This window comes from Nipponia nippon, unplaced genomic scaffold (assembly GCF_047370975.1).
Source record: "Nipponia nippon isolate SJK-2023a ecotype South Korea unplaced genomic scaffold, ASM4737097v1 scaffold_3, whole genome shotgun sequence".
Taxonomy (NCBI): domain Eukaryota; kingdom Metazoa; phylum Chordata; class Aves; order Pelecaniformes; family Threskiornithidae; genus Nipponia; species Nipponia nippon.
In genome coordinates this window covers 126,021,177-126,034,814 of record NW_028262347.1, presented here as the reverse complement: position 1 = coordinate 126,034,814, position 13,638 = coordinate 126,021,177, and the positions used below count along the sequence as shown (strand labels likewise).

Genomic DNA, 13,638 nt, shown 5'->3' with positions numbered 1-13,638 from the left:
AAGCAAGCCACCGCGTCTGTTTTGGAGACTGGAGAGGCAGCTGGTGGTAAAGGGCATTAGGGATGCTGCTTCCTTCTTCAGGGGAGGCCACCCCATGCTCTGAAGATGAACATGATGCAGACCCTGCGCATATGAGCATGAGAAGTAAGTCCAGAACGTGAAAACTTTATCTGAACCTTTTCACTTTGCAAAGCGTGGCTTCAGAGCCCGCGAGCGCCCAGCCGTCCCCCAGCGCTCTGCAGGGGTGAGCGGAGCCTGTCCTCTGCCTCCAGGCACCGCAGCCAGGGGCCTGTTCCCGGTCATGGCATCGCTGCCTGCACGCTCACCGCAGGCTTGGCTTCGTCTCCGCGCTGACGCTGGACTCGGCATCACTGCCACTCTCTGGGCTGCCTGGGAAAAGCAGAGCCCCGGCAGCGTGCATCGCCTGGCTCCGGCGGGTGATGCAGCCCCTCGCTCCTGCTGTCACCCCTCATCCCTGCCATCACCCCTCATCCCTGCCGTCACCCCTCATCCCTGCCATCACCCCTCGCTCCTGCCATCACCCCTTGTCCCTGCCATCACCCCTCACTCCTGCTGTCACCCCTCATCCCTGCCATCACCCCTCGCTCCTGCCATCACCCCTTGTCCCTGCCATCACCCCTCACTCCTGCTGTCACCCCTCGTCCCTGCCATTACCCCTCACTCCTGCCGTCACCCCTCACTCCTGCCATCACCCCTTGTCCCTGCCGTCACCCCTTGCTCCTGCCATCACCCCCCATCCCTGCCATCACGCCTCGCTCCTGCCGTCACCCCTTGCTCCTGCCGTCACCCCTCGTCCCTGCGGGGCTGCCGTGTGGGAGCACGGAGCTTAGACCACGATGAGCCTCTCGCGTATGGCCTTGTCATCAACCTGCCGCACAAACAGCCTGGGAAACACCCAAACACTTCCCCAGCTCCAGGGAGGAAGGCAACAACCATTTTGTTACTATTTTTTTAAAACGTAGGCAAAGCAAGCCTAAGCAAGAAAGCAGCTGATGCCTGCGTGCGCATCCTTCCGCCGGGCTACGACGTGTCTGTCACCGGGTGAGAAACCCCGCTCTGCCCCCGCTGGCCCGAGCGCGGGGAGCCTCTCTGAAGCCACATTACACACACAGACTTTCCCATCTAATATTCATAGAATCACAGAGTATCTCAAGTTGGAAGGGACCCACGAAGATCATCGAGTCCAACTCCCTGCTCCTCGCAGGACTACCTGAAACTAAACCGTATGGCTAAGAGCGTCGTCCAGACGCTGAAGAAGTTGCTGTACTTCTTTGAATTCTCTTTCAACCTTTTTCCTCCCCAAAATAAATCTTCAGCCACTAATAAAACGTTCTGTTTTGCTGTTATTTTCAGCATTTTAGAGATGGACTATCGCATTTAAAACAGACTACTCAAGGACCACTGCATTTCATAGGAAACAACCTTTTTTTTTCTCTTTTTGTTGCTGTTCTCTTTGTGCGTGTTCCTCTGTTCACTGACAATTATCAGTTAGTGATTTTTGAGTTTTACAAACAGCCAAGCACTAAAACATTTAGAAGCGATCTTCTCTTTATCTGATTTCTGTCACTTTGTAGGTGGCTCAAATCTGTATTTCCCAGTGTCTCTCTGAGGATACCTGTAAGCAATGGATTTCCCTGAACCCGTGTTTATCCACAGATCATAACAATTTGATTTCAAAACTTCTTGGGAATTACTTTTACCAAGGTTATTCACTGCCACGGGAGATCCAATTCCCTTGCAGACCAAATAAAATTAGAGAGGCTGAGGAGAAAAGACCACTTTCCGAGACCGTTGCCTTTCCTCCGCGCAGTTTTCGGGCGGCCCTGCTCTGCCTGCGTACAGCTGCGCGACCCCGCTGCAGCCCGTTTGCCGCTGCGCTCTGGGGCTGCGGCGATTCACAAACCCAGGACCGCTGCAGCCCTCGCCGTGCTGCGCCGGTGGCGAGCCGGAGCAGCGCCGGTGGCTTGGCAGGAAACATACGCAATGATTTCAAACCGTAAAGCTGAAGCGTTCAGATGTTCCGTGAACTCAGGCTCAGCCCATTTTACTGTTATTCATGCCTTTAATTTTTTGCTGGAGAGGCTGGAAGCTGTGATGCCGTCAGCAGGTAGCAGAGGCTTGCTCAGCTCTGCTCTCCTCGCAGCCGTGGAAAGCGGGGAGGAGAAGGCAGGAGAAACAAGCCCACCTTGCGAGCAAACGGGTTGCTCACCCCGGGGACTGCCTGAACTGGGCCAGAGAAGGGAGCTACTCTCAGGCGTTTGCAGAGGTCGGTGCCTGCTTTTCCTCAAATCGTGACAGGCAGCACGATGACGCACTCCTAACTGCTAGCGGTCACCTGCAACCAAGTGTCAAAGGCTTCGTGTTTAATTGAGGAGCTACCAATGGCTTCTCCCGTGGCCAGGCAGGAGCTCAGGGCGCGCCTGGCCGGTGTGCGGCGGCCGTGGGGGTGTCGGGGCAGTGGGACCCTTCCCCGCCTCCTCAGCGGCAGCGCCCACAGAGGTCAGCGCCGCGCTGGGCACCCGCTTCCCACAGCGCCTTTCTCGGGCAGCAGCAGCAGCAGCGGTAGCGGGCTCGTTTCCCTCGGTGTGCGAGCAACTGTGCGTTACCAGGGTTTTATTTCTGTTGAAGACAGAAGAAGGGCCTCACTGGAGATGGGCGTCCGTGGGACATTTGGGCCGGCTGCTGCGGGATTCCCCAGAGAAGGCTTCTCTCTCCCGTGCCAACACGTGGCCTGGGGAAGCTGGGAGGCTGGGGAAGGCGGGATGCCGGGGAAGGTGGGAGGTTGGGGAAGGTGGGAGGTTGGGGAAGGTGGGATGCCGGGGAAGGCCGGAGGTTGGGGAAGGTGGGATGCCGGGGAAGGTGGGATGCCGGGGAAGGCCGGAGGTTGGGGAAGGTGGGATGCCGGGGAAGGTGGGAGGTTGGGGAAGGCGGGATGCCGGGGAAGGTGGGATGCCGGGGAAGGCCGGAGGTTGGGGAAGGTGGGATGCCGGGGAAGGTGGGATGCCGGGGAAGGCCGGAGGTTGGGGAAGGTGGGATGCCGGGGAAGGTGGGAGGTTGGGGAAGGCGGGATGCCGGGGAAGGTGGGATGCCGGGGAAGGCCGGAGGTTGGGGAAGGTGGGATGCCGGGGACGGCGGAAGGCCGGGGACAGCGGGAGGCCGGCCGAGCCACCGTGCCCAGCCCCGGGGTCGCTCCGCCTCGCCGCCCGCCTCGCCCCTCGACGCCCGGTCCTCCGGCGCCTCTCCCCAGCCCCGGGACCCGGCGGGCAGCCGCCATTCACCCAAAGGCGGGGAGACGCTTCCCCGCCTCAGAGGAAGCCCTGCGACGCCGGCGAACAACCCCGGCGCCCTGCGATGCTGACAAGCCCCTTCCCCCCGAGGGCCACGGCAACCGCCCCCTCCCCGGCGGGCGCTGCCCCGGCGGCTGCGCGGCCCCGCTTACCGCCTGCCCCCCGGGGCGGCCCCGGCGCGGCCCCCGCCCCGTCCCTGCTGCCCCCGCCCCCGGCCGGGCGGAGCCTGCCGGCGGCGCCCCGCCGCGAACTGGAGTTTCACTCGGCGGCGGCGCCGGTGCGGAGCGGAGCGGAGCGGAGAGGAGTGCGGGGCGGCCGGCCGGGCTCCGCCGCGCCCCGGGCCATGCAGGATGCTGCCGCCTCCCGCAGCCAAGCGGCCGCCGCCCCTGCTCTGGGCTCCCCCCGCCGCCGAGCCCCCGGCGCCCCCCTGGGCCTGGGTGGTCCCGGCGGCCGCGGGGCTCCTCAGGGTCGGCGGAGCCGCCGCCGGGGCTCCCCCGCCGCCGCCGCCGCCGCCGCCGCCGCTGCTGCTGCCGGCGCCGCCGCCGCCGCCCGCGCCCCCCGCCGCCGCCCTGCTGCGGGCCGCCCCGGGCTGGCGCGTCCCCTGCGAGCCGCTCCTGCCGCTGCTCGCCGCCGCCGACCAGCACGCCGCCGCGCTGCTCCGCGGGCAGGTGAGGGCGGCTCCGGCCCGGCCGGGGCGGGGGCGGGGGGCGGCGGGGGGCAGAAGTTTCCCGCCGCCGCTGTCCGGAGCCCGTCGCCAGCCCCGGGGACGGAGCCTGGGGCCGCCGCCCGCCGGCGGAGGGGGCAGCGGAGGGGCGGGCGCCGCCGGGAGCGGCGTGCGGCGGGGCTGCCGCCGGGGAGGACGAGGGCCGGAGGGGCTCTGCCGCGCTCCCCGGCCCCGCTCGTCGCCGGCAGCCGGCAGACGGCGGCTGCGGGATGCGGTTTCTGCAGGCAGGGACCGGGAGGGAAGGAGCGCGCCAGCAGTGCTCGCACAGCCCTCTGTGGTGTCAGGGCTGGTGGTTTCTTGAATATTGATAACGAGTAAAGTTTGAGTCATGTCGGTTCAACCAATCTGTCCGCTCGGTGCTTTCCCTGCTCGGTATTTCAATTCTTTATCGCTGTCGAAAGGCTTGCTTGAAACCGTAACGCGTTTCGGCCGGAGCGTTTGTCCTGTCACAGAGGAGATGTCGGAAGCTGTGCTCGTAGTTTTGTCTTCTCCTTGTATTTTTTACAAGGAAGAAGTGAAAACGAAGCAGAGATGCGAGCGCTGTAGTATCCGCTGGATTTCACGTGAAGGTTTCCAGCCTTTTCGAGCACGAGCGTCTCTTGTGGTTTGGGAGCGGAGTGAGTGGGAGGGAGAAAATAGGTAGCGCTGGGTCTAATGAAACAGTAACATCAATTATTCCCCAGCGTCAGACCACTTAAATAAACTGCAGAGGTGGTTTTACTGTGGCAACCCATTTGCCAAACGAATTTAAGTTAAGAGAAAATGCGTTTCCGACATTTCCTTTGGTTCTCGTTCGCCTCGAGACGAATTTTAAAAACACTTTCTAGCAATGTTTTTGTTTTGTGTGTGAGCTGCTGTTTAAGCAGAGGAAAACCAAGCTTCCCTGGCGAGTGGCAGCTGTTAGCCAGGTACTGCTTTACTGCCAGGCTACTGATTTATGGCTTTCTAAAGCAGTTTATAATGCCAGTGCCATGTGTCACTCGCCATGTAATGCCTGAACAACCACACATGGCTGGTGGACCGAAGAGAAATTTTCTGTACTCATCTTTTATATAATTAGGAAATCAGGAAAAGCATCAGTTTGCTCAGGGTAAAATCCCTTTTGTTAACTTTTCTTCCTGTTTCCCCCCCCCAAGTGGATCTTTGGAGCTCATTCTCCAGTCATAGGATTTTCACCTTCTTCGAGCGTGGAATTTGTTCCTGTTTTTCCACCTGTGTACGCATCTACGGTTCCGCCTCATGCTGGGAAAAACTGGATTGATAAAAGGCTACCGAACTGCAAAGTAAGTCTGAGCTTGGTATGTTGAAGTATTTTTAAGGGTAAAATATATAAAGTATATGAGCTGAACAACGTTACGGGTTTTGTGAGTTGCGAAGGCGTGCGGAAGGTCAGCAGTGTGTCAGGCAACGCCCCGCGGGGGAGGGAAGTTGTAAGGGATGGGTAGTGGAGGAGGCTACGTCAGCGGTTGTACGTCTTCACTTTTCTGAAGTTATAGAAGACTAAAATATCTTTAATATTGGTCTTTATTCCATTGAGTGTTGAACAGGAGAATGTTCTAGTTTCACTATAGGATGTGATTATGAGAGTTTTCCATTTTCCCTTTCTTCTTGGTGCTTCCACTGTTTCTCCCCCAAAGGGCTGCCGCGGTACAGCGGTGGCGTCACCGCGAGCGCCGCTACGTCCCAGCGCCGCGGTGTCGCTCGCGGTCCTGCGCCCTCGTCCCGCCCCCGGTTCCCTGCACCTGTACTTGTGACTTTATCATCATTGTTGTGACTTGATCCTGTTCCCCTCCCTCGCCCCCATCTCTCCTACGTAGAAGGCGGCTGAAGCCTCTGCGTTGCAGATGGGCTTGCTGCAGATTAACTGTGTCTGGGGCACAGTTGCCTTCCGCTATTCTTTTCTTTTTGTGGTGCTGCATCAGCTGATTAGTCGTGTTAAAGGCCAGTTAAGTTTTGGATGGTCAGCGAAACTCGGCCTGCAATGTTTATGGAGCAGAAATCAATCTATTTTTGCAAGGTTGTCCCTGACCTGAGATACTATCTGTATTGCAATATTGAGTTAAAGATACTTTATTCTCGCTTTTATTGCTGAGTTTTGCGTCTCAAACCTTGACATTCTTTGTTTTATTTATGTCGGACAGATATACTTGAATAATGCGTTTGCTCTGGATTCAGCATGGATGCATCCTGAGGAGTCAAGACTCTTCCAGGGAAATGAGAAACCTCTGTTAATGACCAATCAAGTAGCTATGGCTATAGCCAGGCCAGCTGCCGCCTCCAGGCCTCTTCCCACAGTGGTGTTGGCCCCTCAGCTGATACCAGGTCAGTAGGACATAAATAATTAAGCACTTAACTTTTCTTTTTTTAAATGCACTTCCCAGAGATGCATAAGCCATTCTCTAAAGTAAGGGTTTCATTCTCTTCAGCTGCAAATCTCTTGCTTGATCTGAACCTTGATGGCAAAGTGTCTTTCATCCTCTAAATTACTTTTAAAGAAAGAGAAGACCGTGTGTAATTATAGAAGATGGTAACAGATTATTGCATAACTGGTTGTCGACTTCTGGAAAGAAGGGGCCAGCCGCTCCCAACATACGTGGTTTATTTTCAAAGGAATTGCCAGCCCAGTTCATGTATAATTCTCCTACTGGCTGCTAACTTTAAGAATTTGGCGTGGTCTGTGTGGACAGCTATCTGTAGAGAAGAGCAATTGATCCATCATCTCGTTCAGGCTCGGTTACGCACAGTGATAGTTGTGAAGTAAATTCCATTAATTTGCATAACTCAGGTGTGTCACAGCTGTGAACAGGAGAGCTGAGCTTTATACTTGGAAAAGAACAGAAAATACATTGCAGGAAAGCTGAATCTCTCTATTTTGGTGCTACAGTAGTAACTTAAAATAGCGGTTGTTTCATAGAAAAGGTTAAGAAGTAAATTGCTACTGATGATTAAACCCCTAACATATATTCTTAAATTCAGAATTAGGATATTCTTCATGGCTTGCTGTCAGTTGTTTCTTTCTTTCTTAGATCGAAGGTAATGTCTGTTCGGTTAACAGCAGAGCCCCTCTTACCTTGGTCTTTGCCCTACAGAGGACTACTTCTTGTGCAGCTATACAGCACGCAGGAAGCTTTCTTCTGTTTTGCCAGTAACACAGAGCTTCAGCAAGAGCGTGCTGGAAGGGATCCTTACTGTTTGGGTTCATTTGCCAGACTGATTAATTAGCAGTGAATATTGTTCTGTATTGAAACATGTTGAACCACTCAAATCGGCTCCGTGTTTTGATGTTTTAGCAATCCGTTGCAGTAAGCTGCCTTCTCCTCCTGCCAGAGATGCGCGATGCTCAACTGGAGCGCGGCTCGGCAGCGCTGGGAAGTGCGACCGCCGCGGGCGGAGCCCCGGTATATCGCCGCGCTCCTGCCGGGATGCCGTGGGGAGCAGTCGAGCTGTGCTCCCAGACCGGAGGCACTGTTCGAAGCGGGTTTTTCAGGGCAGGCGTGATGGTGAGGGAGGTGTTCTGTGCAGGGCAGCGGCGGCCCTTCATTTGTTTCTGCATCTTTAAAATATTTCTATATTTTATACAAACATATTTTGTCACATACAACATTTCAGACATAACGAAGGAGCATACCTGGCAGCGGGCTAGGGGTGCGTGCCTGGCAGAACAGGAGCATTCCCAGCCTGATGCCGTATGGTCTGTGAGTAGCACAGGCGACAGAAGATTTTCCTCCCCCTGGACAACATATGCCCACTCAAGCCCGTTTGCCCAGGAGATCTTCAGGTGGATCCAGCTCTTCCTCTGGCAGCGTGCTGAGCGTTGGCTGCCGCCTCTTCAGAAACCTCCTGAGCTCCCGTTCGGGTGGGAGAGGTGCAGGGAGGAGCACCAAGACCCCCAAGCATCTTTCTAAGTCTTCCCATCCCTCTTTAAAATCTGATTTCTGATTGATGCAGTCAGTGCTAGTCCAACAACATCCCCAGCCATGTGTGAACTCCAGAGGTTGTGCAGAGAAGCGTGCGTGGCGATGGCATCGCTGCAGGATGGCACTGTCCGTGCCCTACAGCCGTAATCAGAAGCTGCTGCTAGGAAGTGTTATGGTAGTACTTGAAGTATTTCCTATGTAATCTTTACACTTAATATGAAGAGTAATAAAAATACTGAGAGCAAATTGCTTAGTTAAGTGGTGTAAACTGAGAAGCTAATAAGCTTTTTGCAGGCTATGCAGCTGTATTCATTTTGAAAGCCTGTCTTATGGCAGGTTTGCCTTCCACAGTTATCGGTAATGATATAATTGTTTTCTCAATGTATCAGCAATGTCACAAAGATAAAGGAATGAGGTATTGGAGTTTGGCGAATGGTAATGCACATAATTTAACAGCTGCGAGCTCCAGCTACTAGAAGGTGTTGTTTTCTGTAAGAAAAGGAAGCCGCTATTATTCTCACGCATATTGTGAAACATGAATTTATGTACTGACCATTTTGTATATCTAAAGAAAATCGTGATGTTTTACTTTCCCACCTAGGAATGATAGCTTGTTTTATGTCTGCTGGATACTGCATTTTTTGTGAGGCAGGTACCATCTAGATATTTTTGCAGAGAAAGGATTAGTATTTTTGCCTCCTGCGTTGTGCTCCCTGCCGTGTGGATGAAGTCGTGGCGGGTTTGGTCCCGAGCCAGGTGTGCCCGTGGGGCATCTCTGCGTTCTGCACATCCCCCTGCAGCCGGTGGCCGCTGCAGTGGGGTGAAGGAGCACCGGCAGGACCCCGTGGTGGTACCCGTTAGGTGAAAGCTGTAGCCCTTCGGCACGTGATGTTCAGTGCTTTTACTGTTATCCATGCTATTAAAGAGGTTTTAAATGTTTCAAGGTACGTTCTTGCAGTCTGGCATTCCTGGCTCTCGAGCATCGCCAACAGTGGTTCGTTACAAAGGGTGTGTTCGTATTGGCGTGTTCAAGAAGGTTTTCCCAGGAGACCTTGGAGATCAAGCCCTTCATCCAGCCTCCTGTGAGGGAGGGATCAGGAGATGAAGATGGAGGCATGTTGTCATCTCTTCAAGAAGCGAAGTTCCCCAGAAGTGCTTCACGGGCCGCCGGTGGGAGAGCGCCGAGCAGAGCCCGTGGCCATGGCTGGGCAGCGGGGGGAGCGCAGGAAGCATCCCGACTGAGGTGATGAGAAATGCAGTGATTTCGTTAAGCTGAGATGCTGGCTTTCGGCTTATAGCCCTTGAAATCCCTCTTTGCCTTCTGCTTGCTGAAGGGTGAGTATGAAATGCAAGGTTAGCGAGTCGATGTCTCCTGTAATTGCGTGCGCGGTCCCGTATTGCACAGGCTCCGGCGTTTGCAGGGACTGAAAGCTTGCTGGCTCTCCAGGAGACGCCAGTGCGATGCTAAACCCAACAGTGTGTGGGGTTTAGACCCAGTAATATAATGGTCGTTAACTGGGCTCCTTACTGAAGACCGTCATGTTCTGCAGCTCATTTCAGGGTATCGTGCCTTGAGCAGATCATCTACATACAGACTTGGGAATTCTGCAGGGAGACCCTCAGCCTGCGATAAGGACTTCCCATCCACGCCTGAACCAAGTCCTGGCCCCAACCACTGCTGCAAGCGCCTAGAAATGAAGGTTGCTTCGGTAAAGCTTGCCAACGGCAACTGAATAAATGCCCTCAAGAGTTTCTCGGGGTTGAGGCTGTGGGCAGTTGCTCAGCAGGAATTTGGAGGCTTGCATAACCTTGAAAATGGAGTGTCTGTAGGTACAGGAGCTTCGGCTAGGTTGTTGGGTGAATGGAGCCTGGATGCTGCCTTCTGCACTTCTACTCAGAGCAAAGGAAAATCTGGCGTTTGAACATCTGTTTCCATTTTAAAACACTTGACAGTCCTCAAATGGATTTTTTTTTTAAATGCACATTTCAATATAAATTGCATTTTCTTACTCATCTTGAGTGTGGTACTGGCCCTGATACTACGGGTGTCTTCAGTAATGGCTGTGAAGGTGGATGCAGAAGAATGCATTCTGGCGGACACATTGCGTTCTCGGAGGTCTCCTTCGGGGACCCTTGCCAGAGCCACGAGTGCTGGGAGGAGATGCTGAAGAGGTGAAAGGCTTTTAATGGTTTTCATCCTTAACAAAATGCTCAGAGTATGTTTTTCATTTGTAGTAGAGGCACTCTAACCTGGAATGAAGACTTTCAGTGTTTTTCAGTGTTGGTCTCCTTGAAGGAAAATAGTTGTCTTAAACCAGATATTTTCTTTTCTTTCTTTTTTTTTTGGTGGAATGATCTTTTCAATAGAAAATACTTTTTGCTAAGTCAAAGCTTCATTGCTGCCTCTACATTTCCACGGTGTCCCTTTGCTCAATAGCAGTCTTGTTCTTTCATCCATCGGTGCCCGAATGGAGAGTTCATGTATGTTCTTTCACCCCATGGCTTTAGCATTGCTGATCCCGTGTAGATTAAAATTTTGATCCTTCCTGTTAGTGTCCTTTTTCTTTCTTTTCATCCCGCTAACTTTTACAGAACTGAGCCAGTATTTTTCATAGCAAGTATCAGCATTAGAATTTCTATGCATATACACATATATGTACAGATATGGTTTTCTAGGTAATTTCAATTTAAATTTCAGATGTTACAAATCTATGAAGAAATGTGCTTGGGTTGTGTTAAATTTGGATTCCATTTTCTTATGTTTTTTAACAGTTTTGAAATACATCACAAAGGACCTCCGACCTCCTGTATTTACTAAACACAAGCTTTATATTTGAAGCACATGTATATATAAGTAGTCAGGTTTTGGGCCTCTCAAATTGGATTCTCTTATGTTTAACATGCGTGCGCTAGTGCTCCCTGTTTGTAAAACAAGAATAGCACTGCAGGAACCTGAATATCCCTGAAATGCCATGAAAACCCTCTTTATTTGTGGAGCATTCAGGCACTGCAGAGATGAATACTTCATTAAGTCTCTGGGAATGCTTGACTTTAATCCAGCCTTTACAAAGGTTTTGTTTTGCTTATTAAGTGTGTGCTTTTTGCGTGCTTTTCTATTACCTATGCAAATCAAGTGCAAACTTCAGCACAGTGAAGATTTTTTTTTTCACTTAAATTATAGGAATGAAACTACATGTGTTTATGGGAAAGGCTTGTCGTTCTGACCCTTCCATAATATTGTCCTACCTAGCCCCAAGACCTCATTATAAAGAAATGCGGATCTTTCAGTGGCTTGCAGAGGCTGTTCTTGTTTGTGAGGAGCCAGGTATTTTTATTTATTGCATATGAGCAAAAAAAAGGAGCTGTTAGTGGTGCTGTTACTGGCAGACTCGTGCAATAGCTGGAGTTTACAAATGGAAAAGACAGTAAGCTTTTTCCCCTCCCTTTGGGCTACAGAAGATAGGGATATCAATATGTTTTCCTTTGCATTGGGATAAATATGCTGTTTAAGTCAATCCATTGCTTCACTGTATTGATTGATAAATGCTGCTTCAGTTGCTCAGCAGCGGACATTTCGGACCACGTGCGATTTAGGGAGCAGGGCCAGCAGGTTCTCAGTCATCTGCCTTCTGCGAGCATCAATACCGGTGTTATAAATTTATGTGCTATAGGTCTTCCAAGTATTTGTGCTTGATAAAAAGGCAAAGTTCCTTGCAAGAGGCATGGGAAGCTCCCATTAAAATCATCGCTGATACCGTGCATTAGATACTCAAACAGTGTGGTGTTGTGTAGGGGTGGGCTCAGTTTAAATAACGCTTCCCATTTCCTCTGACTTTTAGAAATACTTTTATTTTATGGAAAGTGCCCAACTGGAATGACTCTGTCTGCTGAAGCGTATTGGTCCCGTTGACTTTGTAGTACCAGGAAATATCTTTTAAATGGTAGAGAGCAGAGGAGCAAGGAGAATAGCTGGTGCTTGATCCGAAGGGCTTGTAGTAAACAGCCTTCAATCCTATTGAGGAATAAAACAACAATAAAAGTAACTTATCTTCCCAGTTGCTATCCACTTATGGGGAATTATCTAAAAAAAAAATTAAATAAATCCAAATATTCACAAAATGGCTACAGGTATGAAGTTTACCTCTGACTCGCTAAAATTGGACCTCCTCCTTTTTTGTGTTTTGAGGTTATATTTTTTTTTTTTTTAAAACCTCTTTTCACTTGGCATCTCACATCTGATCTTCTAACAGCGTGAGTGACAATTTATTGACAAAGTTGAGAATTCAAGCTGTAAGTTCAAGGAGCGTGTACCCCACTCGTCTGCTCGGAGGGAGCCGGCAGCAGCCCCCTCTTCTCAGCCCCCAGAGAGGAAAATCCAAACCAAACCACCATCCCCATGAATGTACTGAAGCCAGTATATGTGTATTTATATGTAGTATAAATATTTATATTATTAAAAAATTCATGTCTTCAAACTTAACATTTTTATAATCAGTAGCCTTTTAATCCTAGCTATCATTTTTTACAAGTGATAATTTTTATCAGCTCTTCAAATGGCCCAAGAGGTAGGGTTTTCAGAAATACCAGTTTGTAACTGATGGCTGAAATACTTTTGAGAAAATGTTTTTCTCTCTGTGTCCTGCTGTTCCCGGGCCCAGGGTGGCCGGTTGCAGGGGTTTCCCTTGCCGAGGCCAGGGCAGGCGGCAGGGAAACCCAAAGGGAACAGGGATACAGGCAGTCAGGGTGTTAGGGGTCAGTTGGCTTAGAAATAAAAATAAGGAGCTTGCGTATTGCTTTAAAAAGAAGGGAGAATGGTGTACATCCTTCTGCGGGTGAGGTTTAGGACCTCAGCATTACTAACTTCTATTAACTCTGGGGTCAAAGTATTTAACTTCTATTGAATTGGTGTTTAATTTTATATGACTTCCACGTTTAAATTGAAACCCTTCAAAATATTTTTTTTTTATTTTAAATATACATGGAAAACATTTCAGATCCCTTAAGGAAGCTGCTCAATACTTGGTCTGATTTTTCCTGGTAGCGTTGAGTCCTGGCGTCCTTTTCCCGTGCTAAACTACCACAGCTAGCATGGGAAGGAGCATGGAAACAGGAGGTTTGGTGGTCGGAAAGCTTTGACAGAAACCAAGTGCTGTGTGGTTCCACATGCTTGGTGTGCGCTTACCTGGCTAGAGGCAGGTCAGCACGCTGCAGTGGAAATCCATTTGTGTTATAATTGTGTCTTTGGGCTATTGCGGGCAAAAAAGAGGCGGCAGCCGGGTCGGTGTCTGTGTTGGGGTCCTTCGGTCCTCACCCGACGGAGGGCCTCCTCATGCAGAAGAGCTCTTACAGGGCCTTTGGGCACTTGCAGTAGCTCATGGGCTGAAAGGATAAGCAAAACCCAGCGATTCATTGGATCATTAAAAAAAGTTACAAGGAACATTATACTCCTGTGTATTAATACTTTCTTCTCCAAGACGAAAAGTTCAAAAGGTCTTTAACCTGCTTTAAATTTTTTCCTCTCTTATTTTTTTAATGTGGGTCTTTTGGGAACGATATTCATAACCCTTTGGTAAAGGTGTTTTCCTGTAGGCAAAACCGAAGACAAAAACTGAAAGACTATAATAATCAAGTGCAATTTAAAACCTGTTACATTGTCTGTACAGTAAGTTTTCACAATACCAGTAACTTC

At 51.0% G+C, this 13,638-nt stretch overlaps 1 protein-coding gene across 1 annotated transcript in view; it reads left to right on the top strand.

Moving 5' to 3' along the window:
* Positions 1-3,658: 3,658 nt before the first annotated feature.
* The window catches only part of TCERG1L (transcription elongation regulator 1 like), a 92,309-nt gene continuing 82,329 nt past the window's right edge, over positions 3,659-13,638 (top strand). The window contains exons 1-3 of the mRNA XM_087767358.1: positions 3,659-3,976; positions 5,169-5,315; positions 6,174-6,354. Coding sequence (XP_087623484.1) covers positions 3,659-3,976; positions 5,169-5,315; positions 6,174-6,354 — 646 coding nt within the window. The remainder of the gene's footprint in view (positions 3,977-5,168; positions 5,316-6,173; positions 6,355-13,638) is intronic.